This window comes from Zerene cesonia, chromosome 1 (genome assembly GCF_012273895.1).
Source record: "Zerene cesonia ecotype Mississippi chromosome 1, Zerene_cesonia_1.1, whole genome shotgun sequence".
Classification (NCBI taxonomy): Eukaryota; Metazoa; Arthropoda; class Insecta; order Lepidoptera; family Pieridae; genus Zerene; species Zerene cesonia.
In genome coordinates, this window is record NC_052102.1 from 1,536,813 (window position 1) to 1,563,999 (window position 27,187).

General features: G+C 33.9%; 1 protein-coding gene across 2 annotated transcripts in view; it reads left to right on the forward strand.

Moving 5' to 3' along the window:
- Window positions 1–27,187, forward strand: part of LOC119829243 (nephrin) — a 336,867-nt gene that overhangs the window by 52,682 nt on the left and 256,998 nt on the right. For both annotated transcript variants that reach the window (XM_038351653.1, XM_038351643.1), the window contains exon 2: window positions 6,093–6,237. In XM_038351653.1, the coding sequence (XP_038207581.1) occupies window positions 6,156–6,237 (82 nt within the window). In that variant the 5' untranslated portion in view covers window positions 6,093–6,155. The remainder of the gene's footprint in view (window positions 1–6,092; window positions 6,238–27,187) is intronic.

A 27,187-nucleotide genomic window follows, 5' to 3' on the forward strand; every position in this document is an offset into this window, starting at 1 on the left:
CGACTTTCATATGTAGATGGTCTCTCTATGATATCGTACCGAAGAGAGATCAGAGATCAGGGTCAGGACCGACAACTGTGCATCTTTTATATTGAAGACAAAATAGTCACTGTCTTCCTTCCTTAAAAATTGGTTATCTAAGATTAAAAAAATGGTTGAATATTTTACATTAATATCAGCCTATGTTTGTTTTTTTCTCAATGCAGCGACTCAAGCTCAGACCATGAAGCCACATTGGCCACTCGGGGTTAGATATTTTTAAGATATGCCGGTTTACTCACGATGGTTTGACTTAATCGTTTCGAACAGTGGATGTGGATGATATGCAGATAAAAAAAATCTATATATTTCTTACACGCTCTTATATCAAGCATTGGACTTTTCTCACACACATTAAGCTACCACTTCACTTACCAGTAGATTTATATAGTGCTAGATGCTCGTCCGGGCTCCACCCGGATATCGAGATCCTCTTCTATTCCAAGGGAGAATTTATTCGGGATAAAAAGTATCCTAACCAAGTCAGCTCATTCCCTGTCTATATACAAAATTTCATCAAAATCCGTTTAGTAGTTTCAGCGAGATTGACGGACGAACATCCAAACGAAAAAACTTCCACATTTATAATATTAGTGTGATTAATGACTACCAGATTAATGCCAGTATGTGTAACACGCCTACATAACAGCAATATAAGACTTGTTATTTTGCGACACATTTTGCTTTAAATTATTAAGAACTAGCTTTCAGTCCGCGTCTTTGCCCGCATAGTCGTAAAGATAGGCCCGGGGGTCCTCTCATGTTCCTGTTCCCGCGAGATTTCCGGGATAAAAATATTATTTATATTATAATATTCTTTCCTATGTCCGTCTACTGGTTAGCTAAGTTACCTCTGCACAAATTTTCATCCAAATCGGTTAATCCGTTCTTGAGTTATAAATAGTGTAACTAACAACTATTTCTTTTATATATATAGATGTAAGTTGTATCGTAAATGTCCTTTCCGGAAATATAAGAGCACAAAAACATACATTATAAAGCTGCCTGAAGCGAATGGAATATATAATTGTGTTTTTAAGACTCGGAGGGAAAACAGAGATCAGCCTAAAACCAATATTAGACAAGGGATGGGAAATAGAATGTATTCTTATTGATATAGCTTTCTTTAGCATATAGTTCAATTTACTATACCATTGCGACACAGGTGTTAGTTCGTTTTAATGACTAACCATTTTTCTAAAAATCTAGCATTATTACAGAAAAATTCACATTATTCTATATTTGTAAGTTTATCTAATTATACATAACTATATATGAACACATTGCTTAAGGTTCAGTAACTTATTTTAATCAAACGAATATTATCAACAGAATAAATCTCTATTGCACTAACCTCACTTCAGATAACAAAACGTCAATATCTATACGTTCCCTGTCACTGTTTGCATCCTCTGTTCGGCGCAGAATGGACACAGATCGGGTTAATTTAACTCAAAAGCCTGGATGTCCTACATACGTTTGATGCTGAAATATTTTTACGAAGCAAATTCAAAAGCGGACGCACTTTTGAATTCGCTTTTGCAGTCCGAATGAATAATGTCTTTATATTCACGAATTATGCTCTGTCTGAACGTAGGTAGTGCTGGAGATTTTTTGTTATTTCATTATAATTTGTATACAATATGTAGTCTATTAGTTTATAAGTGGACCAGTTGAAACTGAAACACTGAATGGAATGGTTATTCGGCGAGATTTTTTTATTACGCGTTAAAATTGCTTAGAACAAAAACCAGCGAGTGTACTTACGTAGGCACACAGCTTCTGTCACCTTGACCATTTAAAATGATGAGATGAATGCTAAGTATCTATAAAATAATAAGCTCTTATATATAATAAACTCGGTTCTCTCCTATTTCTTTTATTTAAATTCAGTGCATACCGTTAACAATATATTAATTTGGAATCGCCATTAATCCAGATCTAAGCTCGTGACCGCTCGGTATCCCAGTTAAGCTTAGCCGTAGCTTAATTTAACTTTGTTAAATAACTATCATTGTATCGAAATACGCTATTACACCCATTTGCTCATTTATAGTTTAATTCGGTTAACTATTCTAGTATTAAAGTTGGAAGTATTAAATGTGGTTTATTGCTGTTAGATATACTATTTTAAACGAAGTAAAAATTACGAGTTTTGACTTGCGGATGGAACACAGTGTTAAATTATTATATTTTATACGACTTATTCATAAATAAAAATATATTTGTATTTAAAACGAAATAACAAAAACTTTTGCATTTTATATTATAAAACGCGATTGTGTACGTTTTCTAAACTTTAGTTTTATTTCGACAGTAAATGATATATGCGCTTACACATAAATCGTGTCGTAAATCAAAACACGTGAACACCTGTGAATTAAAATCTGAAAAAGGGAAGGGACAAAAAAATTGCCTCATAACCAAGCGATTCTTCTCGCTGATTTATCGTTGGGTTCTCTGATTTTGTTTAACATTACACGAGATAAAAGGGTTTGCTGGAATGTGTAAGTTGTGATTCAAATCGTGGTCTTTTTGATAAATAGGCATGAAACATACTAGGACTTATTTTTTTGTTTATCGCTGGACAGATTAATTATTTAACAGAACGTCAGCGTCCAACAGCAGCTTGTGAATGCTATGGGTTTGGTACAGTGAGTGGGAAAACCGGAGGGCCGTCTCCTTTTCCTTACCTTCTCGGTACTTTTTTTTGTTAATCTCAGCTATATCTCTTTTAGAACATACTATATCTCATACAAAAACACTTGTACATTTTTTTTGTATGAGATACTAGCTCCGCCCTGCGTTTTCACCCGCGTAAGTCCGTATCCCGTAGGAATATCGGGATAAACAGTTGCCTATATGTTATTCCAGTTGTCCAACTGTCTACGTACCAAATTTCATTGCAATCGGTTCAGTAGTTTTTGTGTGAAAAAGTTACAAACGTAGTTCGCCTTATGGTAAGCGATCACCACCGTCCATGAACGTTTGCAGAAGCATTGCGTTTGCGAACGTTTGCGAAAGATTGACTGAATGGAAAAAAGGAATGGACTGGAAAGGGTAAGATAAGGAAAGGTGCCGTTGTTTTAAAGAATATGTAGAACGAGATTAAATTATGTTTTCTATTCTTTTCCTCTTTTCCTCTTTTCCTCTTAACCTTCTCCCCCTTATAACACTAGTTTAGATTATATCTACATGCAATCGTATCATTCTCTTTCTGATTTAGAGCGTTGTTCTCGAAGAAATACTTTACGATACTTACGTGCATTAGTGCTATGTTAGAATGGACAGGTTAAATTGCAAGCAATCAATCCTTGTAATAAACACTCACTAATTAAAACATTTTTAACATTCGACTGCTATAAATTTTACTATTAAGTAAATAGCTACATGGTATGGTACAAATGGTTCTTAGCACTTTATTATTGTAGGGAGTTCGTTTTCGTAAAAGATAATTTATATATATTATGCTAGTTAAAAGTATGTTAAGTAGCTCACCAAAATATGTATGGGAAAAATATTTATTTACATGATATATTCAACAATTTTCTCACATGAACTGCCCCCATGGCCACACTTACTCGCCCACAGAATGAAACATTTTAGCACAAAATAACCTGTATTTTATTACAAGGTAACTGTTGGGGAGGGAGGCCATTGCCCAGCAGTGGGACAGTCATGACTGATTAAAAAAAACTGTTATTTATATGCAAATTTTCTTTCATGTCCATCTGGTCTATCCGGTTTGTTAGTCTGACGGCTTAGCGTTTTAATCAAGAAACACTAGAAAAATGTTCCTGCAATGGAAATCGGAAAGAAAGAAATAAAACACGTAATAGTTAATCATGGTGATAGCCAGACACAAGTGCTTTTATTATTACCTATTTGATAAAAAAATATAGAGTTGAAGCAGTTATAATCCGGATTTCAAGTGTATTTAAACTGATAAACATACCTGGAACGGGTTTACGGCTGTGTACATCATAATTTCATTTTCAAAGAACCAATCCTCTCAGAACCGCATTCCTCTTTGTAATCGTATACAAAATAAACTGGTAAAAGCATTGTGCATCTCCGAGAGAATATTTACTCCTTTATTTATTATCCAGAACGTTGCCAAGTCGTATCTGGAGCTAAATTTCAAAAAGGAATTAACCTGGTCGGCCAGAGCGGCCGGGGACTGTCGCACGACAGATTTTATTACAACCATGAATAAATTTCACCAGTGGGACGTTGGCTCGCACCTCATATATTATAACGACGGTTAAAACCATCAGAACGATTTACTGCGATGCTATAACACGGCACATTCTAAGCGAGTGCTGTACACAGCGCGCGATGGATGATGTGCTAAATGAAATCGACGATATATTGTTCACTGGAAACGATCTTGGTCCGTCCAGAGTTACATGATAGGGTAAAGTTTAGAGCCGTTTTGTTTAACATTTTATAACGTTATCTTTTGTTCCTTAACCATTTATAAACATTATTTATCTATGTGACCAGCCAATTCATGTTTATTTCAGTGTTTACGAGCGAATGTAATGGTCATGCTCCGATCACGGCAAGCTGTTACGGATTTTTAATGGTAATCGTAAATATTGTCTTCAATGAACTTTTCTGCACCTAATAAAGTGAAAATTGTGTTTCATTATCGTTGAAACAATTTTTTAACTATCATTTCAGTTATAATTGTGATATTTTTGAAGTGTTTATATAATATAATTCAAACTCAAACATGTATTCATTTGAATTGACTTTTTATAGAAGCACTTGAATCGTCATAATATCACACAGTTATAACATGTACCACACCATGGTTCGGAAGGCAGTTTCTACAGAGAAGAGCCGGCAAAAAACTTTGTAGTTGCTCTTTTAAAATAATATAAATTTTGCATGTTAATTCTACATAATATGTAACATGTAGATAACAATGATGCCTATGAACTTACCTGTGGTTCTTAAACTTAATAATGGCATTACAAGCATAATTAGTAGGATTTTTCACCACTGTAAAAAGCGCTATGTAACCTTCGAATTTTCAGACACAAAAATCATATCACAAAATCGCTCCATTTTTACGTGATAGAAAACAATCAAATAAACTAACACACTTTCGAATTTATAATGTTAGTGAGGATTATACGATTAAGTACTTTCCGAGAAGTACCATATTATTAAAATTATTCCAATAATCCCATATCCTTTTCCCTACCCCTCCCAGTCCTTTCCTTTATTCCTCTCGTCAATCCTTTCCTAATCCCTTTCCCATTTGACGTCGGCAATCCATTTGAAGAGGCGTAAGGTATGCAATCGACCTTGCAAATGTTCATGGACGGTGGTAGCGCTTACCATCAGGCGTTCCACCGGCTCCATTGCCGACTGTAACATAAAAAAAATAATAATTTTGAAGTATGCTATAAACAAACAACAATGCGTTCTCTTTTACATAAACCGAAGTATGCTTAGTAACAATTATCATGAAATGTAATAAACCTAGTTTGCAGGAGAACAAGTGCATAATAATCTAATGAAAGCTTCGTGTAACATTCAACGCGTTTAATTAATATGCTACGGAGTAATAAATACATATCTTTTTACTATTGCGAGAGCTTATTTAAAGTGTACTGATAAGGAAATCCTGTCTAATTCTTTATAATTATTAAAACAACTCAAAGTGTAGGTACTGTTAATGTTACTATATCATAACTTCATAATTCTAAGCTATAATTAGGAAAGACATTTGTGTTTTGTATGTATTTACAAACATACAAAACACAAATGTTCCGTAACAATGCACTTACGGACCGATTTCAAATGTATTTACCATTAGAATGTTGTATCTTCACGGACTTACATAGGCTGAAGATATTAGAAAAGTAATAAATCGATTCTTAATAAATCACAAATGATTATAGAAAATGATTATATGTGGTAGTCGAGCACGCTTCGGCACACGAATTGGGCCAACTCGCACCGGGGAATTACACCGACTGTAACATAAAAAAAAAGTCAACATTCAACTGCAATTAACAGTGTACATTTGTCCACAGTAACTACGGAACATGCGCCGATGGTGGTGGAAACGCGCGCCGGCGTGCATGTGATCTCGTGGCATGATGGCGCGGCAGGTGTGCCTCTTCCTTGTGCTGTGCCTCGTGCGCTGCGACACCAAGACCGTGTTGCAAGATAAACTTGGTAAGTGATAGCACTGGACCTCGTGCGTGTGATCGCGTGGCATGATGCGTGGCATGATGGCGCGGCATGATGGTGTTTATTTTCTGCGCTGTTACACAAACACAACCTTGCAGGTTAAGATGGCTAAATGGAATAAACCTTCACGTGACGATTTTGGCGTATTAATAACACGTTCTAATATAACCTCTTGATTATTTATTAAATCAGATATATTTTGAAGCGCTCTTGATTCGTCATAATGCAGAAATTAAGATATACCATTTGTTCGTCATCAGTTTCTACAGAAACGATCTAGAAAGGAACTTTGATGAATTTTCTCGTGTTTCAAATTCAACGAAATTGGCATCAAATCGATTATAAAATTGACATGTAGGTCGTTGTACATCATGTATTGAAGCGACCTATTATCAAACAAAACTGCAGTTAAAATTGCGGAGTGCATGGTACGGCATCGATGCCTCATTTTTCTTTCAATCCTAAATTCGAGGAAACGACATTAATTTGATAAATGAAATACGGCTGTCACGGATGAACAAAGCATATAGATTATGGAGTTATTATTCAAAACGAGGGCTTTGTTTTGCTTTGTATTGTTATCAAAATATTGCGCAAACAAGCTTTCATGTCGAAATAATTATGGTGAATAATTGACGTTTCATATTTTTATGTACACGTTATTTTTCTTATAGTATATGGAAGTCTAGAATGGTGTGGGTTTGATTTACACGAATTAAGAGAAACGCAATGAGCAGATAGGGCGGTCACGACATTGCGGCCTTCAAGATAAGAGCGTATTAAACACACACAAAAAAAGACCTGTGTATATAAATGTAGCACTAGACGTCGTAACCAGTACTTTTATATTGTCATAATTAGAACATTCGATACTATAATATCTACTAATAATTTTTTTTAAGAAAAAAAGCAGCTGCGGGGAGACACCAATTCAAAATCTGACCAAATGGCAGCAATTTCCTATAAAGCACAAAAAGAACCACGTCAATCTTTTGAGAACCCACGGAATTATTAAGTAGGTAACAAACTTTGAGACCTTCCTTTTCGTGGCGTCGGTTAAAAATTTTAAAACGCCATAACAAAATAACCTAACAATTGCCATTGGTTTGCAAAGCGCTAAGCTGGCGCTGGTACAATTCTAAATTACAACCTGTCCCTATCATTATACCATACTTCATACATCGTTTGAAGAGAAATTGCGTCCCTATACAGCATATTTCACAACTTAACTAACATATGAACTCCTTATGCACGAAATTTCTGGGGCCAGAGCGTTTGCCTTATGCTAAAATATGCTAAATTTGCGTCTAAATAATCTGGGGCTTTGGAGTTTCATAATAGCCATATTGCAGAATATGTGCATCTAAATATTTCAAACGCTCACAACTTCTAGGCAGTTCATTTTGAAAGAAATTCATTTCGCTTTGGGAATTCGCGCGGGTCAAATTTGGCATTAATTACTACCTACCATTTAAATGCTTGAAATAATCAAAATTAAACGTAGATTTTAATAATTTGGTCAATCTGACTCGAAGAACGATCTCGAAAACGATAATTGCTTGTATCATATTATCTGTGATCTATTATTCTACTATTATATACATGCATACTATTATATACTTAAAGTTCTATTCTTACAATTTTTTTGCAATCGCGCAAGAAGCGTCATTATCTTAGCATACTTTATAGTCATCTTCGATATTTAACTGCGCATAAATAGCACCGAGTCCCCAATTTTATTATGATTACAATGATCACTTTACCGGTACATTTTCAATAAACGACAATATAAAACTTGAACAATATTGGAAAAAAGTGCGGGAAGCATCAGTAAATTTTACAATATGGCTGTGGGCGTCGCAAAACCGTAACTGCCGCGAACGCTTTCAGAAGTCATAAAAACAGACAATTCACAATCATAACTCAAGTTTCTGAAATTTTTTTATCTACATTTCCTTACAGGGGCCGTTATGCTAATGCGTTCGTCAATGTACGGATCGTAAATTTTAAATTACTCAAATGTTGTATTACAACTTATCTTTGAAATGTGATGGCTTGTGATTTGTGACATCATAAGGTTTTTCATGAGATATTGTGAAATGGCTGTTATTTTTTCTGCCAAAACTTGTTTAAATGTCGAATCCTAAAAACATCGCCTTACTTTGAAGCGGGGAGAACTCGTAGGGATCGGCCTTGGTGTTTAGAACTCAACTTTTTTACAGATAAGCGTTGTAACTTTAAAAAGGTCTTTAGTGCCATCTTTTTCTTTAACTAAAAACTGTGTTTAGAAAAAATAAATTATAAATTCCGAAATCGTACTCAAAATAATAGGAAAGGGTAATGATGCCTGAATTATCTTCACTCGTATAATTTACAAATAAGTCGATTGTTACAAAAATGTTGTCTTATTCTTTCTCCTTTTATTTTATCTACATTCATAGCAGTATCATAACTTATAACGTATTTTGAATTTATGTAAAGAATATATCTTTCATTTTATCTTCGCATTATCTACATTACCACTGCTCAAACCCGTGGCAAAAAAAACACCACGAGAAAATTGCCATGTCAAGCTTCAAAACTTCCACGACATGTGACCTTGAACCCAAACAGAAGGCACTGGGAATTTACTATATTATGAGCTGATGCTGATAATAATGATTATATAACTAAACTAGATGCTCGTCCGGGCTCTGTCCGGATTTCAAGATTCATGTTTTATCGAGCATTTACTCCGAGCATCGGGATAAACAATATTCTATCACCCAAGTCAGCTCTTACCTTGTCATTGTATCAAATTTCATCGAAATCTGTTTAGCAGTTTTAGTGTGATTGACGGACAAACATCCAAAAAAACAAACTTTCACATTTATAATAATTGTATGACTGATGATTATATGACGAATTTCCATCATCCAGTGTTCACCAAGCATGATTCAAACATCACCAGTATTACTTCTACTATCTTAATGACATCTAAAAGTCCAAAACTAATACAATAACTTCATTATATTTAATTGAAGCAAACAAATGCATCGCACACAACATTTCGTTGCGAGGACTCCTGAGTCACGTCATCACTATTCCGTACCACGGTCAACAAACGAGGTATTGGCGGCACTCCAAGATGTGCTTTACGCTCTTGGTGGCCATACTGAACATTAATAAGGCTTGATACTAAATTAACAGGGATACTTTGCAGCCGCAAGCATCTGGAATTAGTGATATGGGACAGCGATAAACTGTTGATGGCGGTCGTGCTGGAAGACGTGTGGACTCGCAGTGCTAGGTGGCTTTCAAATGATTTGTGTGCATACGTTTTATGGACACGGACAGTCGCTGACCCCTTTTATTATCGATAGAGACTCGAAACAAATCTATTGATTTCGTCGCGTTCCTTTCATGAACTAAAACATGTCCATTGGAAATATTTTTATGTAAAAATTTTGATTTGATGGCGTTGGTGTTATAACCATTGTTTATGAAACACTGTTTTTTTATATTACCATATTGGGTAATAACAGTGGTCCATATATAAAAATGACCGCCTCTTGGTGCAGTGGTTAACGCGTGAGCGTAGAACCGAGTGGTCCTGGGAAAATCAGTGTCAGTACGCTGAGTGGCGGGCCTAATTGAGGCACATATATATTTTAACTATATTTATTACTTTGTTATATTTACCTGTATGTGTCATAATAAACGTATTTTCTTTCTTTCTTTCTTTCAATTCCCCGTGGGGAGGCACAAAAAGAAATGTCTCGGTCTGGCAGGACACAGAAGGCTGATCACCCTACTGATACTTGTCCCTAAAGAAAAATCGATCAGTGAAACAGATGTACATCATCTGCCCCATACCCCACTAGGGGACACGAGACTTCACTACTAAATACTAAAGTTTAATTTTAAAGTTAAAATGCTGAAATAATACTAATATAATGTACGAAAATGCGGTATTTCTGTCTGCCCGTCATCTTTACGCCTTTACCACTGAAGCAATGGCCGAGCCGTTTATATTTTTCTATGTTCACGTGGGTAAAGACAGAGGCGGAGGGCTAATTTCCTTTATAGAAGGAAACGTTATTTCGGAAAAAAAATTAAAGTGGGCGTACATGCTCTAGAAAACATTAAAAATACCAATTTAGAGCATAAGATGAAGGTGGGAGGGTAGGTGTTTCCTTGAATTCATAATGCTACTACGAAATTATGAAACTATAAAAATGTATACAAAAAATATAAGCATAAAACTGTCTATAAATAACATAACTAATAATTTATTTCAGTAAGATTAATCTTTACAAAGCGTTTTCACTTAAAATAGATGAAAATATTTTTGCATATAATAATACGAAATACCTATAGGATAGTTAGCTTATCGTTTAACGGATGAAATTTAAATGCTATTATATAATTGAAATTTACTTCGGTATTCAACTTTTACATTAACAGATACAAATAATTAGTTAATTAATCTATTTTAAACAAGCTTTAATTTAAGAATCAACTCAATTACCAGAATATATGTAAGAGTAAGAATTATTTGGCGACCTTAATCGTTACTAATATTATAGAGATGAAGAGTTTGTTTGTTTGTCTATTTGAACGCACTAATTTCATGAACTACTGGTTCGATTTGAAAATTATTTCAGTGTTAGATAGCCCATTTTTTGAGGAAGGCTGTAGGTTATATATACCACGGGCGAAGCCGGAGTGGATCGTTAGTAAACAATAAGATAAATTCATGAAATAATTGTGTCACCGATCCTTGATATGTGTACAAAGTTTGAATTAAATTTGCCCAATTAAAGTGGTTTAAAGTCCCGTCTAACGGAGTCGTTTTTCTACTAACATATAGGAGACCAGCTGCGCCCCGCGGTTTCACCCGCATAAGTCCGCATCCCATAGAAATATCGAGATAAAAGGTTGCCATATGTTACTCCAGTTGTCCAGCTATCTACGTACCAAATTTCATTGCATTCAGTTCAGTAGTTTTTGCGTGAAAGAGCAACAAACACACACACATACTTAAAAACTTTTGCATTTATAATATTAGCAGGAAGTTAACTAAAAACGTGTTAAAAAACAAATAAAAACAAATGAAGGTAGTATTTATAAGCCACAAAAAGCGCAGCCGAATAAAGTGAATAGCACTAATAGAAAGCTAATCAGATTATTACACAAAGTTTCCACTTATTGGTTGTCAATGTGTGCAGTCGGATAATGATGGTATGGCGTGATCATTAGCCGTTCTGTTTTACCAACGGAATTATGCCACTTCACACGACACTGCGGCATTCGATTTAATTTCTTGTGCGTTGATAAGGAACGCTTGGTTTGGGTTTCGAACCTCAATTTTGAAAATTAATTGAATAGACATCTTTATCATATATTATACAATTGTATGATTATGCATTAAATTGGCAAATTATGTTATAACAATAATACGTCTTGTAATATTTCATAGAATTTTTTCTTATAACAGAATGTTACAGCTATTTTATACGCCGTAGTATATCACATTTCAACTTATTTACAAACTCTCAATTACGCACCTATAAAAATGCTTACTCCGAAAGCTATTCGTCTAATAACAGTATTTAACCTCAATTTGCCAGCGTGCGAGCATTCTTCCATTTAAAACCAAACTGATTACTTTGGGAAAACACGGACGCCTGTAGCGAAATCTCTGTAAGCACGTTCTAACAGTAAATTTAAAGCAACCGTAACAGTTACGTAAATAAAGAAGAATTGTTTCAGTCAATCTCAGTTGTTCCGCAGTGTTGTGTGAAGCGCCCTAATGAAGAGTCTTTAAATGTTCTATGAGCGCACACTAGCTATAGCTTTTCCATTTAATCGTATTAACGAAGATTGGTATCATTTAATAGATTTTCACTGAATTAAGTGTGTGTTGTGTTTTGTCATTGTGTTTGCTTTTATGGAAACGTTTGAACATTTTGTCGCTCGCTTTGTTAAGATTATGATTTATGATTTTAGTGTCAAGGCCGAATCGGCTTTCTGTTCTATGTGGAGACGAATAATGTAACGTTTTTATACGTCACGGGCGGATACGGGAATAGATATACTATAATAACGATCATAGCTTTTCTCTTATCCTACTAATATTATAAATGCGAAAGTTTGTAAGGATGTGTGTGTGTTTGTTGCTCTTTCACGCAAAAACTACTGAACCGATTGCAATGAAATTTGGTACGTAGATAGCTGGACAACTGGAATAACATATAGGCAACTTTTTATCCCGATATTTCTAGGGGATACGGACTTACGCGGTTGAGACCGCGGGTAGTAAATCTTAAATATTTGATTTTTTTATTCTACAGCGGGCAACCGAGCTAGTGGTTTTTCCGATGTTAAGCTATCTCCACCACCCATGAAAATTTACAAAGGTAGGCCTGTACAAATGACGAACCACTTTTAATCATGTGGTATATATATTGGGCCATTTTAGTCCCAATTGGTGGACAACAGTTTTCAATCAAACGCAAAAAGACCCACGTCAATTAACCTAAAACTTACGGAATTATCTTGTCACAAAACAAAAAAAAATCATTTGAATTTCGAACTCCCTTGTTCTGGAACGTTGGATGGAAATCGGCCCTTAGTTATATGGAAATCTGCAAATAGGTACGTCCAAGTTAAGAATCTATTCTGCCTGTTTCTCTTTACCTGCAATGTTACAAAGTTCGGAAGAGTTAAAGTTTTGTCGACGGCTGCTGCATTTTAAATCGAAGCTATAGGAGAAATTGTGCATCTCTATTTAATTCCTTTTCTTTAGTTAATTCATACTCATTTAATAATGTTGTTCTCCTATAAACATTTACAAATGCAGACGTCTAACTGATTAAAATCACAAACAAAGGCGACGTTTATTAAATACACAGTACCTGGATGACCGAGCTTTGCTCGGTATTTTTTTTTTGTTTTAACTTTAATTATTCGCCAAAAAATAGTATTATTATTCAGATAGATGTCAGGTAGAGTCATAATAAATTGGGACTACTCAAACGCCTCCTATTTGTTAAAAGATTCCTAGCTAGATTCGATTTATCGCCCCCGAAACCCCCTATATACTAAATTTCATGAAAATCGTTCTAGCCGATTCCGAGATTCCAATATATAATATATATATATATATATATATATATATATATATATATATATATATATATACAAGAATTGCTCGTTTTTAAGATATAAGATAAATCCTCATGAATAGCCCACTTTTGAATTTGATATCTTCCTTACTTTCAAGGCTGAAGCCAAAATGAATTAGAATTGTTCGCTTCACAAAGAATTCACATACGAAATGTTTGAAAACAATTTCAGGCGTTTGTTCATTTGCGATTCTTACGCTCGAAGGGCTTTCAGAATTGGGACCTACGTAAGTGATCCAGTGACGTCACAAAACATCGCCATATTGCATTCCTTACGGATTACGAATATATAGTTAAGGAAATTGGTCGACTTCCGTTCGACTCCGATTAGTTTTTTGCTTGATTGGATATCGTTTCGCGATGACTGCGTTTGGAGCGAAATGTCTCAAACTTTGTGTGATTTAGCTTGAATATTTTTACGATGCGTAAAAATTTGTATTGTACTGACTTTGTGCGCGCGGATTCACTTCTTTCGCGTTGGATTCGCGTTGTAAAGAAAAATACAAACTTTTCCTTGCGATTTTCGAGATAGAATATTTCTTTTCTCGGGTCAAACTATTTTTGCTCCATATTTCATCGAAATATGTTCTTTGGTTTAGGCTTGGAGAAACAGACTGATAGATAGAATTACTTGTTCATTAATAATATTGTTAAGGACGGGCGAAAACTTCTTAGGAATTATATTAATGGCTTAGGAGTATTCAATTCGTAATTACATAATCAAATTTAGTTTGAGAGTGAAAACGTATAATGAATTTCATTACATCTGTAATTCTCCTTTATTTCATTTGTTCATTGGAGTAATGCTTTCTAGTATATTCGGGCCTTCGTCAACTAAAAGGGGTCAATGTCCTCAGAACTAATTGAGAATTCTTTGGAGGACTTACGATTGCTGTATTTTTTTAAATTAAATATTCTACTTTTGAGATTTTGAGTTTGTTTGTTTGTTTGCGCTAAACTCAGGAACTACCAGTTTGAATTGAAAAATTATTTTTGTGTTGAAAAGTTCATTTATTGAGACAGGCTACATAACGTCATGACAGCGAAAGTCGCGGGGCAAAGCTTATCAAATAATCAGACAGGCCTCCTATCAGGGTTTAGGACATAATCCACCACGCTGGCCAAGTGCGGGTTGGCAGATGTCACATGTCGTCGAATTTTTGATTCTTGGACATGCCGGTTTCCTCACGATGTTTTCCTTTACCGTTTCGAGCAATGGTGATGTTATCCACTTGTGCAGATTAATTGAAAATCAATTTATTTCCTGCGCGCTCGCCTGGTCTCGAACCCCGACTAATCGATTTTGAAGTGCGAGGTCCTCGCCACCGAGCCACCACTGCTCTGTTTCAATACATTTTCCATATAGGATATTTATATCAAAGAGTTTAAGTACATGAACTTTTTTAAGACCGGTCCAGCATGAAAATCCGAGCTGTTTCGAGCTTGTTTCGTACGGCATTTAGCTGAGGCAGTTTCCGTTTGCCCCATTTAAGCTTATATAATCATGTATTCGTATCATATTTTTGGCAGTAAATTTTCTTTTTCTTTCTTTCCTTCTTTCTACAATAAACCATTTTTTTATTATTCTGCCACTATTTCTTTTTCAGAATATAAACGGTCATTTGAAATATTAAACAATTTACAACAAAACATAAACAAAACAGTATTTTATGCAATCTGAAAAATTCTGCTTCGAATATTCGATTCAGGCACAACTAAGTAAACAAGACAGTGCGGCAAGCCCCAAGGAGAATGTGAGAAAAAGATTCATTCAAAATCAAATCTCGCTCCCTTGGATCCCCGCCAACTCACCTCTGACCTCCTTGCTGAATAAACTCTGGTTAAGCATTGATCTCCGTATCTTTAGTTACAGCGCCAATGAAAGTCCGCTTTGCTGTGTACGGGCGTACTAGGTCACTCGATTAAATTGTATGGGAAGGTGGGATGGGAAGGTTGCTTATTACTAACAAAGCTTTATTAGAAATGTATGGGGCTTTTTTGACCGCCTCCTTGGTACAGTGGTTAAGGCGTGAGCGTAGAACCGAGGGGTCCTGGGTTCGATTCCCGGTGGGGACGCACAAAAAAAAAAAAAATGTCTCGGTCTGGCAGGACACAGAAGGCTGATTACCTACTTGTCCCTAAAGAAAATCGATCAGTGAAACGGATGTACATCATCTGCCCCATACCCCACTAGGGGACACGGGACTTCACTTTTATGGGGCTTTCAGCTCTGAAAAGGGAAATTCTTAACCCCGCAAAAAGAGACATGTTTCAAGTTTGACGTCAGTCTGTCTGTCTGTCTGTGCCCGTCAAGGCTTCTTAATTCTAATACAATATGCTTTCTGGCAACAAGCGTACCGAAAGCATGATAAGGTCAATCAGGGTAGTTGTGAACGGGTATAAATGGAGAAATATTCAAATTCTAAATTAAATTCTTCTAATTTAATAAATTTTCATAAATATTTAATACACAAAAATATTTTCTTTAGAAAACGTTAAATTTTTTTAACATACTTAAGATTGATCATATTATAACATCTGTTTAAATGACATCAACTACACGAACTACACACACCTTTAATCAATATCAAGATTGTTCTATGTGTCTACTTCAAAAACACACAGATGTAGTATCAAACGACCACACTCAAAACACCAAGCAGAAAACATAGAAAACACCCGCTATACATGATGTGAAAAGTCTAAAATAAGTGGAATCACAAACATAAAACGATCGCGACCTTTAAATCAAATTAGCATTAATGCGTACTTATTAACTCGGTAAAGCCTGAGTAATCGCTCGATCATTCTATGGGACTAAAATCGTAAGAGCCACTCAGACATTTTGAACACATGTTTGTGACACGAAAATAATAGCCACGTCATTGGGAGCTGCTTCCACGGGGAGTGTATCAAAAAACCTTTATATTTTTCTTATAATGTTTTGCGCTGTGTGCTTGTTCCTATTAAGAACAATAGAGCTTTTATATAGATGATAATTTTTTTTGATAATTTTTTTTTTGCTTAATTTTGTTTGGCAAAATGACACTGGTTTGAATTCTGGTGATAATTTTTTTCTATTCTTTAATAATTTCTTATTTATAAAGCATTTCAGTGTTATGAAACTAAAAATTTACTTTATAAAGTCATCAAATTTTTAAATTGATTTAACTTTGATGTCGATATATGTCTGTTTGTCCATGTGTCTGTCAGTCTGTGTGACTTACTAGCTCTTATACTGCTCTGTATCGCACGACATTAGAAGCTGTTTCCACGTGGAGTGTATCAAAACACTTTCATTATTTATATTATATAAAGCGGTAATATTTGTTTCGTTTAAGCATTCAATTGAGCCTTTATAAAGTTATCAAATTGCTAAATATATTCAAATTTGAGTCAAATAAAGGTTCCGGGAATTCTGGGAGTTTATCTGACGATATTATTAAGATTTAATTTTCAATGTTCTATATTAAAATCTTTTGTTGTCCATTTTTTAAGTAAATAAATAATGATAATTTAAAATTTTTGACATAAATAAATATATCGAATTCTCCACTCATAAATTAATTGTTGTTATTTACAATATAAGCTGAATCTATATGAAAAAATACAAATTCATAGGTCATAAGGATAGTTCCTACTTGCTTTACGATGTATAAGCAAACCATTCGACTTTTTCACAAGTTTACAGTTTACATTACATGTAAAATCGATCATCAACTCTTGGACTACATTAAACGGCCATCTTAATTACACAATACGTAAGGCGTTCTAAAGTTTACTCACAATTGTAATTAGACGATTACAATAAAACTGTAATTACAGTCTCTTGCTAGTTGTAAATTGAATTGTTTTAGATTAGGGGAGCGATTTGTTACTCGTATAATTTATTATTCGAAGTAATTAATATTTGACTTTTAATTCGGGTTACTTTTAACGAGGAAACTGAAAATTTAATACTACTTTTAATCGAGCTATAAATAATCCCGCTGCCATTGTATGTTTGTTTTTAAAATGTTTCCCATTTCATGAGTGAAAATAAAATATTAACGTTTATTAAACGGAGCAAATAACTATATCATTAAACTGAATGGTAAGATAGGTAAGTCACTTATTCACTAGTGAAATAAGGAACTTTCGCGAGGTTTTTTTTTTATTTAAGTATGTCGCGGATAAATTCTAACAAAGATCCGCGGCCCAGTCATTAAAGCAGCTCGACGGAACACAGTGGGATTGGGTTAGATAGGAATCCGATATAACCCACGTCTCCGACCCCGGCAGCTGTGGCCGTGTGGAAATAAAAAAAAATATCAATAAAAAGTATAAGAAATAAGAAACACGAAGTATTATAATTGTTAACCTAACAACAAAATCAAGTACCACAAATAATTTGGATTGATACGATTATATTTGTGAAAAGAACGCATTCACTGAGTGTTTTGAAATACTAATCATTAATACTTAATTAAGTGATCCACGTCACACAATCAGCAGTAAAATGACAATATATTTTCACAATTCGCAAACTCATTCCTCGGAAATCCTTTGCAATCCAATCAAAAGCAGAAATAACGTTTCACAAAAATTAGCAATCATACTGATTCGAGTCTTAATAAAGTGCTTAAACTCGCGACATGAAAACATCGCGAGCGAAATACAATATCAGCAATGTTAGCTACCTTTATTCAAAATCAGGACGGGTAAAGATTGAAAAAACAACGAGATACGACAAAAGTACGAAATTGTCCCGGACAATGCATATTGCGGCCGAGTGAGCCCGGGGACACCGGGGCCGGAAATAGACGTTTGAAATATTACAATTGTGACGAAAATAATAAATGTTACGGTTTGTATAAGTTTCAATTTGTCACGCCTTGCATGGATTATGTGCTTCATTATTTTGTATTGTCTCGCTTTTATTGCGATAAAAACGTGTAAATTTTTTTTAGCTTTAATTAAAATTGTGATTTGAATGGAATGTCTGTATTCAGTGATGGATTTGTTACTGCAATCTTTAATTATGTCTGATTCAAATAATAATTATTACTGCTCTAGATAATAAATTGTATATTTCTATCCAACTCTTTATAGATAGAGGATATTATTTTGAGATATTTATTTTACAACATTGAATTTGTGCCACAATAACTGAAATGAATGATGAATAAAGTATGTAGTATTTAATTTTTATATTAATTTATTATCGGCCCTTCAATTTCACTCTGGGCTAGATTATAAAAGTTAAACCTTTGTAACATAAGTCATTCTAGTTTAAACTTCAAAGAAAAATATGGACTAAATTTTCCGCAAGCACATAACTTAAAGGGGCTTGTAATTTGTATGACTAACGGCTATTTGCGATAACGCAAAGGGGACTTATACACGGCATGAAAGTTACATTTTATTAATAACGTATTAAAACCAGTTAGTAGCTGCATTGACAGAAGTGTCACAAAATGTGAAAAATATATTTTCGCAAGTGGCAACCCTATTTGCCTCGACATCCTCTGTAACGAAATTGCATTTTGATTGTACTCGTCATGTTACACGTGGTTGGGCGCAATTACTCCTTATTACATTTTATTATTAGAATGTTGTAGCGTTCCCGGAGTCCAGGGTTTAAGGAGATTACTAGGTCTTTTCTCAACGTTAGAATTTTACACGGAATTATATTTGAGATTGGAATTACGTGTCTCGTGGCTTCTTAGATATTGTAAAAAGTTGAACGTGTTTCATGTTTATAATCTTTTGAAAGGATGTTTAATTTTTAGTCATATTGTGTATTAATTAGACTGCAATATAATATGTAAATGAAAGTATGAATTTAAAAAATATGAGATAGAACGATAATAAAAATAGTCCTTTATTTGCATAAATGTAGTTTCTGTTAAGCTTCTCATAAATTTAAGTTTTCTCTATTCAGGTATCACGATTTTTAATATTTTTTAGTTTAAGTAGCTGATATACCTAAAATTCAGAAATATAAAATAAAATAAGCCAGTTTCTGAGAACTAGCTCTATATCCCTGGCTGTCACAGATATTAATTGCATTTTTAAATTCAAACACATACTCAAAATTTTTCATTCACGTAAATTTTTACAAATGTTTATGAATATTAATTTTTAAAACAAACACTTTCAGTCTTCATTTGAAGTTAAATGTGTTTTTGTTCTAGAATTAGATCTATATTTATTTTGAATCCAGATACAATATGAGATATGTAAAAAACATGCACGTTTATGGTTAACATAATAAATACATAAAGCTTAAATTGTTGTAAGTCGTTACACAAATGAACGTTGTGACTTCAATTAATTGCCGCAACAACTGTGAAATTTATCTTTCACTAACAAGACGTAATCCTAGGCAAGCTATGTTATGATATTATTACTATTCTGCTCGAGGAAAATGTGTTTTTTCATATAAATATTATATACAAATGAAACAAAGGGTTAATGTAAATGTATAAAGAAGCAATAAAAGCTTAAGTTATTCGTTATAATATCAGCCATATTAATTTACCAGTGGAAGTCTCGGTAAAATCGATCCAGCATTCCTCAAATTTAACAGACGGACAGACAGAGAGACATTGATAGAACGAGTTATTTGTTTTTTTTTCGACTGTCTGGAGGGAAGCTATCATTTTACCAATACATACAATGTTTGATTCATATATTTCAATGAAATGAAAATAATTATTTGTATTTGAATAATATACAAACTAAATATTGAATAAACTAAGATTATACGCATACATGGGTCTGATATTCTGGTTATAGTACGTGTTTATTTGAGAACTGGATACTTATATGTACTAGAGCACGTTTTCATGGAATTTCAGGTTAATTTTCAGTCCGTAAATAAGGGAAACGGTTATGAAGATAGGGCACGGGTATTTGAGCGAGGAACGAGGAACTGTGTTGTGCAATGTAATGGTCATTTATGGGAAACATTTACAGGTTTGAAAAACCTTTAGAATCACTTTGATTTTGCGCTTATAAACATACCTTGTGTCATTGGGACATGTTATTGATCTCAATATCATTTATTGTCTTGGGCATTTTTTTTATAAAACATATGTCACCCGGGATCTGTTTTTTTAATTTTTTTATTTTATGTGAAAGTGTCGTTAAACGAGTAACACGATGCATTACTGATATCTCGCAGGGGCCTCAGGACCAGCGCTTTCAAATACTACCTACCCTTGAATCCACCACAGATACATATTTATATGTGCATTGCAAGATAAAGCTTACATATTGACGGAATCATAATAATATTGATTGAAAAGTTGGTTGATATGATATGCAGCAAATTTCGTGAAATTTATTTCACTTTCTAGTTTATTAATGTAAAACCGCCTTAAACTGTTGTAGAATTTATTCATACACACAGTTTGGAATTTGAGGCATCATAAACAATGGATTTTGTTATGTGAATATAAGTACATCACCAATGAAACATCAGTAACCAGTTATTATAGTTATGTGCAATAATTTATAATGCGGCCACTCACGCTGTGGTATTTTTACGACCCCCTATGGAACCATTTATTCGCTTGTAACAAGCACGATTTGTTTTACGTAGTAACTGTTTGTGTGAGCTATAATTTTAATATTTCCAGATTTTTAACATAACGTTATCCAATAATTTGACGAGGGTCAAGTCATTGCTAGCTAATCGTTACGAATATAGCATTTCTGTATTTAAAATTCTATCATCTACGCGTTGGACTTCATCATCAACAATTTGTTGTCATGAACAACAAAACACTAGCTGCTCGCTCCGACTTCGCCCGGGTATTTGTTTTTTGAACGTTTGAACTTTTTGTCATTCCCCAACCAAAGCACAGACAAAATGTAACAAACCATCACAAATACAAGTAATATATAACAAATACGCCTTTATTTCGTATTTATTGATTATTGATATAGAATATTATGATATAGAAGAATTATATTAACTGATTACATTGTATTCTCCTTATACCATACGCGAATCATTTGATTTGGTTTTGTTATCCACTCCAGCAAGCAAGGTCAATAATCAAGGAATATTCCAGAAACATCGATTCACCAACAATTTTCTTCTTAAAATTTCGATGAAATAGATGGTCCAATAAACTTATTCTTCAAGAAATAATCGCAAGTCAATGCATATCACCTTCGTCCTTTCCAGAACTTGGGAACTCATTAAAATTCCTCCACTCCATCTAGTACGTGAGGTATATATCTAAGCTCAATTGGCAAATGATATTTTCTGGTAATGGTATCGGATAAAAGTAATGCCATTGCCAGACCTTTTTCCATTTCATACAGTGACGGTAATTTCATTCAATGTGGAATCCTATTTATGCCGTGTTTTCTTGGTTCTTCGAGCGAAGGTTGGAGTGAAAACTGTGTTGGTTACCTTTGAAAATTGGTTTATAGAATGCACCACACACACTTCTTAAGTTTTAATTGTATGTGTTTACTGATATATTTTAAGCTTGCTTTTGTTTTTCAATTGCTGGCACACAAATAAAAATTATATTTCAATTGAAATTAGCAAGCATTATTTCATGTGTGTGTTGTGATTGCTTTGTTAACAAACTTTTATTTTACTCAATGCACAAATTGTAACATGTAACACATATCACTCTTCTGAAGTTTTTCCACAATTTCGTCATTTATTCCAGTCTCAGCCTTTGTAGAAGCTGTCCTACCCAACAGGAGGAATAATATTAAAGTTTACTATTAATTAATTATGTTTATTGACCGCCTCTTTGGTGATTAACGAGTAAGTGTAGAAGGGTCTTGGGTTCAATTCCCGGTGGGGACTGAACTGAATCACAAACATTTATTTATTCAACTAGATTTCGTCGAAATGCGTTTTTGAATACACAGGAAAATAATGATTTATTACCGGTCCGGAAAACAGTTTCTACCGAGAAGAGCCGGCAAGAACTTAACAAAAAATTGTCTCTGTCTGGCAGGACGCAAAAGGCTGATTATAATGTAACCAAGAAATCTATGTTTAAATATTATAATATGATGACTTTATTATAAACAAACTATGTATAAAAATAAGTTTCACGTAAATTCTATAAGAGTCCTTACAAACAACTTACGTGCAGCTGATGTAACGCATATCCATGTCATTTGAAATTCATACTGAATTGCAATTCTATACTAACTAGTGGACCGATTTCAAAAATTCTTTCGCTATTAGAAAGCTGCATTATCGATCATTAAGATAGGCTATATTGTAAGTTCCACGGGTGAAATCAAAGCGAATAGTTACTGATATAAAAGATTCATCATTTTATAGCCCAGTTTGCTCAGTCAGCGTACTTAATTTGCCTTCCGTTAATTCTTATTCATGTTTGTCCAATATTTTCGACCAGATTTATTATTTATATATGTAACCGTTGCTTACAAATGAACGCTTTGTTTTCAAGCGTTTACGATCCGGTCCACGAGGTGAAGGGAGATGGAAATTTATTTATTCAAAACGCTGTTAAGTGGAATGAATAAATATTGAGTGTGTCCGATACGATTCTATCAAGTTTCGATAGACTAGAACTGTGTAAAACAATAGATTATAAGACATTCTCATGAGATTGGGTGAAACTCAATAGGGGACTTTTGAAACTTTGTTTTATAATAGTTATAAAGGGACTATTAGTTAAAATATAATAGAATTTAGTCGACGACGAAAACACATTTTGATACAGAAAGTAAATTTGAATAACATTTCACTCAGTTCTTGGGTATATTGAATAGTCTCTTGGACATTTATTCATGCGAAACTTAAAGGACAAGAGTTGTAACGATATAAATTTCTAAAGATTTATGTGCTACGTTCTGGGTAGTTTAAGCAGCATAAAGTACCAATCACCGGGTCTCATCATGAGATCCATTTAGTTGAATATACAATTTAGCAACTTTTCAGGCAAATGGAAATCGGGTTAAATTTTTCTATAAAAGGCATATTAAATGTTCTTTTAAATAGTACTTTAAAAAAGTGGGAGGAGTGAAATAGTAGTTTGCGAATGTTATTGTGTTTCTTACGGAGAGTGAGGGCGTCGGAGGCCTGTTTCCTTCCCTTCCCAGTCCATTCCTACTTTACTTTCAGTCATCAATCTATGGGCTAAAAATATGTGCAAGATTTTGTTGACGCACTACCTCTACGAAAGTTCATGGCGGTAGTGATTGCCCACTATGAGGCGAGCCACCAGCTCCGTTGCCCGCTATGATATAAAAAAGTGAATCAAAAGATACTCATAAATGTTTGTTTTTTTTTTTATTTTTAAAGCTTAAACACATTGATAGTAATTAAATAAGGAAGTTATTAAAATTTTCAACCGTTTTGAATTAATGTTCTTTGTTAACTAAGTGAGCTATATCACATGAATACAGTGGACAGTATTAATATAATATCTGAGTACTCCCACGCTAACGTATTAACGATGAAATTCGCGCAATTAGGTTTCCCTTTGATTATTCTATTGTGAAGTGTTACTGATAGTGTAGTTACTGTAACTACGACTAATTCCTTGTTCAATTTAATAATAGCTTTACGTGTTGGTCGTTCGAGTGTAAACTTTATGACCATTACTATAACTGCTATATTCGTTTATTCGTATCAAATGTTTATAATAAATCCTTTTATAACTATATATAGAAGATATTGATAGAAATTTTCCAATCTTTTTTAATATCATTTATTTAAATTAAAGCAATACTAACTTCTATGCAATATAAATATTCTGAAATAAAAGATATATCGTCATCAAGACGTCTAAAGATTATTGTTATGGACACAGAACTCACGAAGATAGTCCACAATATTTCCAATAAGTCGAATCGAATCATAATTTCAAAATAAGATTAATTCTATATTTTTATTAAAGTAAATATCTAAATACAGTATATTTTTATGTTACATTATTGAACATTTATTATACAAATTTATAATAGAAGAAACTCAGTATTGACCTGAATAGAATTGCTTTCACTGAGACGTATTTCTACGTCTTCCAATTATTTCTATAGGAACGAGGTAGGTCTGATAGAAATCTACCTATTAGATTCTGTCACTATCACAAAGCCAATGTGAAATAGGATCATAGGTACCGAACGTTTTTCCTAGACTGCATGGCATAAATAGGAAACCATTATTTCGTTTTATTCAGTAAATAAACCTGAATGTTTTCTTTAGTTATCAATACATCTAGTTGTAAATCATATTAATAAAGTACTAGAAATGACGGTAATAAAAGAATTTTTTTACATATATTAGCAAATAATAGATCACAATAGTTGACTTGCCAGAGAGTGAGATAGAAGAAGGCATTTTTTTGATCATTCGTTAATTCAATGATTCATTCGACAACATACATTTTCATATCTGTTCAATCAGCTGATGCGTCTTAATATATAGGTACAACTAGACACTAGTCCCAGCTCCGCCCGGATATAAAAATTCCTGTTTTTATCCCAAGGGAGCATGTAATCGGGATATCAAGTATCCTATCACCCGAATCAGCTCACACCCTGTCTATATTCAGTATTCAGTAGTTGCAGGGTAATAGACGGACAAACATCTAAAGAAACAAAGTTTCACATTTATAAGATTAGTGTGATATATAGTGTGATACATGCAGAAGAAATTAAAGATCGAAATCACTGAATCCAGACGAATAAAAATCATAAGATAACCACCAGCCAAAATTTGTCACACAAGACCAGCCATTCCGGTTTCCAAAGTTGGACCTCTGCAGAAATTCCGCCGGGAATATTCACAGAGTCAACTTCGTGCACTTCCGAAGCGGGTAGGAAACGAGTTCACGTTCAACTTGTTACCGAACACCGTTCATTCTAATTTAATCCCTTTCAATGTTGATGTAAAGACAATTATGCAATGCCACGGTGAAGCGGTCGGGACACTTGGAACGGCTGTTTAGAATTGGTATAGAAATTAAGAATCTCTATTCTTAATTTTGAGAATTGTAAACGATTTTTATGTCTTCGAAGTGGGAGCTTCCATTCGTTACAAAGTCTAATTCTTGGCAGCGTTAAAATGTCTTACATTTTAAGAGATAAGGTTTCATAATAGTATTAAATGTCAGAACTTGTATAGAAATGGGAGCTTGAAATCATTATCTTCAATATTATTTGCTTGAATAAAGTTTGGGACTAATATTTATGATAAATATGTTTTAACTTGTTATTTTTATAAATTCCCAATTATAATATTGTTATGTATTGTGATAAATAATTATAATGATCTAAACAGCCCACATACTACGATTGGTTTCAAGTCTTAACTGGAATAGTACAGGCATGAAATGTTATTCCTACCCCCTACTTTCCTGACTACCTTATTAGTCTGTTAAAAGAAAAAACATGGTTCTGTGATATGTTTTACGTTAAAAATATGTTGTCTTTTGTTGAAAAGTACTTTAGCTCGTCTTTCATTTCAACCCTTTCCTTAAATTCTAGACACAGTAACTAGAAAATGGACACCTTCAAGACATATCCGAGATTCGCTTCTGCTCCACCGCCCGCACTCAAAGAATACCCAATCCTGACAGCTCGAGTCGTAATTGCCCGATTTCACAGCGCTTGCTTAATGACCGCCTATCACTTAGGCCGGGCACGTGTGGCGAGGTTCACAATACTCCTACGAGATAATTAAATGGTCACTACAAAATGGCAGTTTGATTTGGACTGCGCTTTGTACAACTACGTCTGCGTCATTCACTTGACTCCGGGATGGAGCAGGTCGCATGCGTTGCGGCAATTAAAGAGAATTAAGTAATTGTTGTTTGCTAGGAATGGAATTAGAGCAGGTTTGATATAGAATGCTAATTATTGTAGAGCTCCTAAAGCATAAGTACAACAATGAAATGGTGGTATTTTCGAGTTTAAATTATCGTTATTTCTATTTTTTTCAGTTTCGTGGTAACAGACAGAGAAAGAAAGCTTTATTTTCTGTTAGACGAAATCAAAAATTGTGACAGATCTATGTATTTTGGGGATGCTTAATATGAAACCTATTTTTTTAGATAAAGAAACATTTTTATATCTGCAATATCCTATATGAAAGTAGGAACAGAAAATGCACATTCAGTTGTGAGTTCGGAAATTATAATTGCAATAGTGGGTTCGAATTTTGCAGAGCCATCCCACTACAATCGCGTTCACGTGACTTCGCATACATTACAGATTAACCGAATATCAGTCGCGGCAAATCGTCGATTTATTAATACCATAGTTGCTGAATGTTTAACATAAATATTTTATATACCTGCGTTTTGTTTGCAATTTGCGTTGAATGTATCGAACGCTTGATGGCTATTGCGAATGGTTAAGTGTTTTAATTGTAAATGGCACTATGAGTAATAGTTTGATGGTCGTAAAATGTGTTGAAAGTTAGTGTCGTGTATTTCATTTTGTTGAAATTCAATAGCGATTGATTGGTATTTTGTTTAGGCAAATGTTATAACTGTATCTTGGTAAGAGTTACGTAGAACATTTAGGGATTTGTGGTAATGGAACATTGTTGTATGTATGTTAGCTATAATTATAAGGATTGTCTTTACCCTGTCTTTGGTTAGTGGTGTAATGTTGGTAGTGTTATGTAACATGTAATAAAATATTCAATAAATAGTTCTCTTCAACTTTTAATTCATTCTATAAAATAAATCAACAAATATTAAGCTATTGCTAAGTTTATTAAAACTGCTACAATTTGCTTTGAAATGCGCAAAAACATTTTT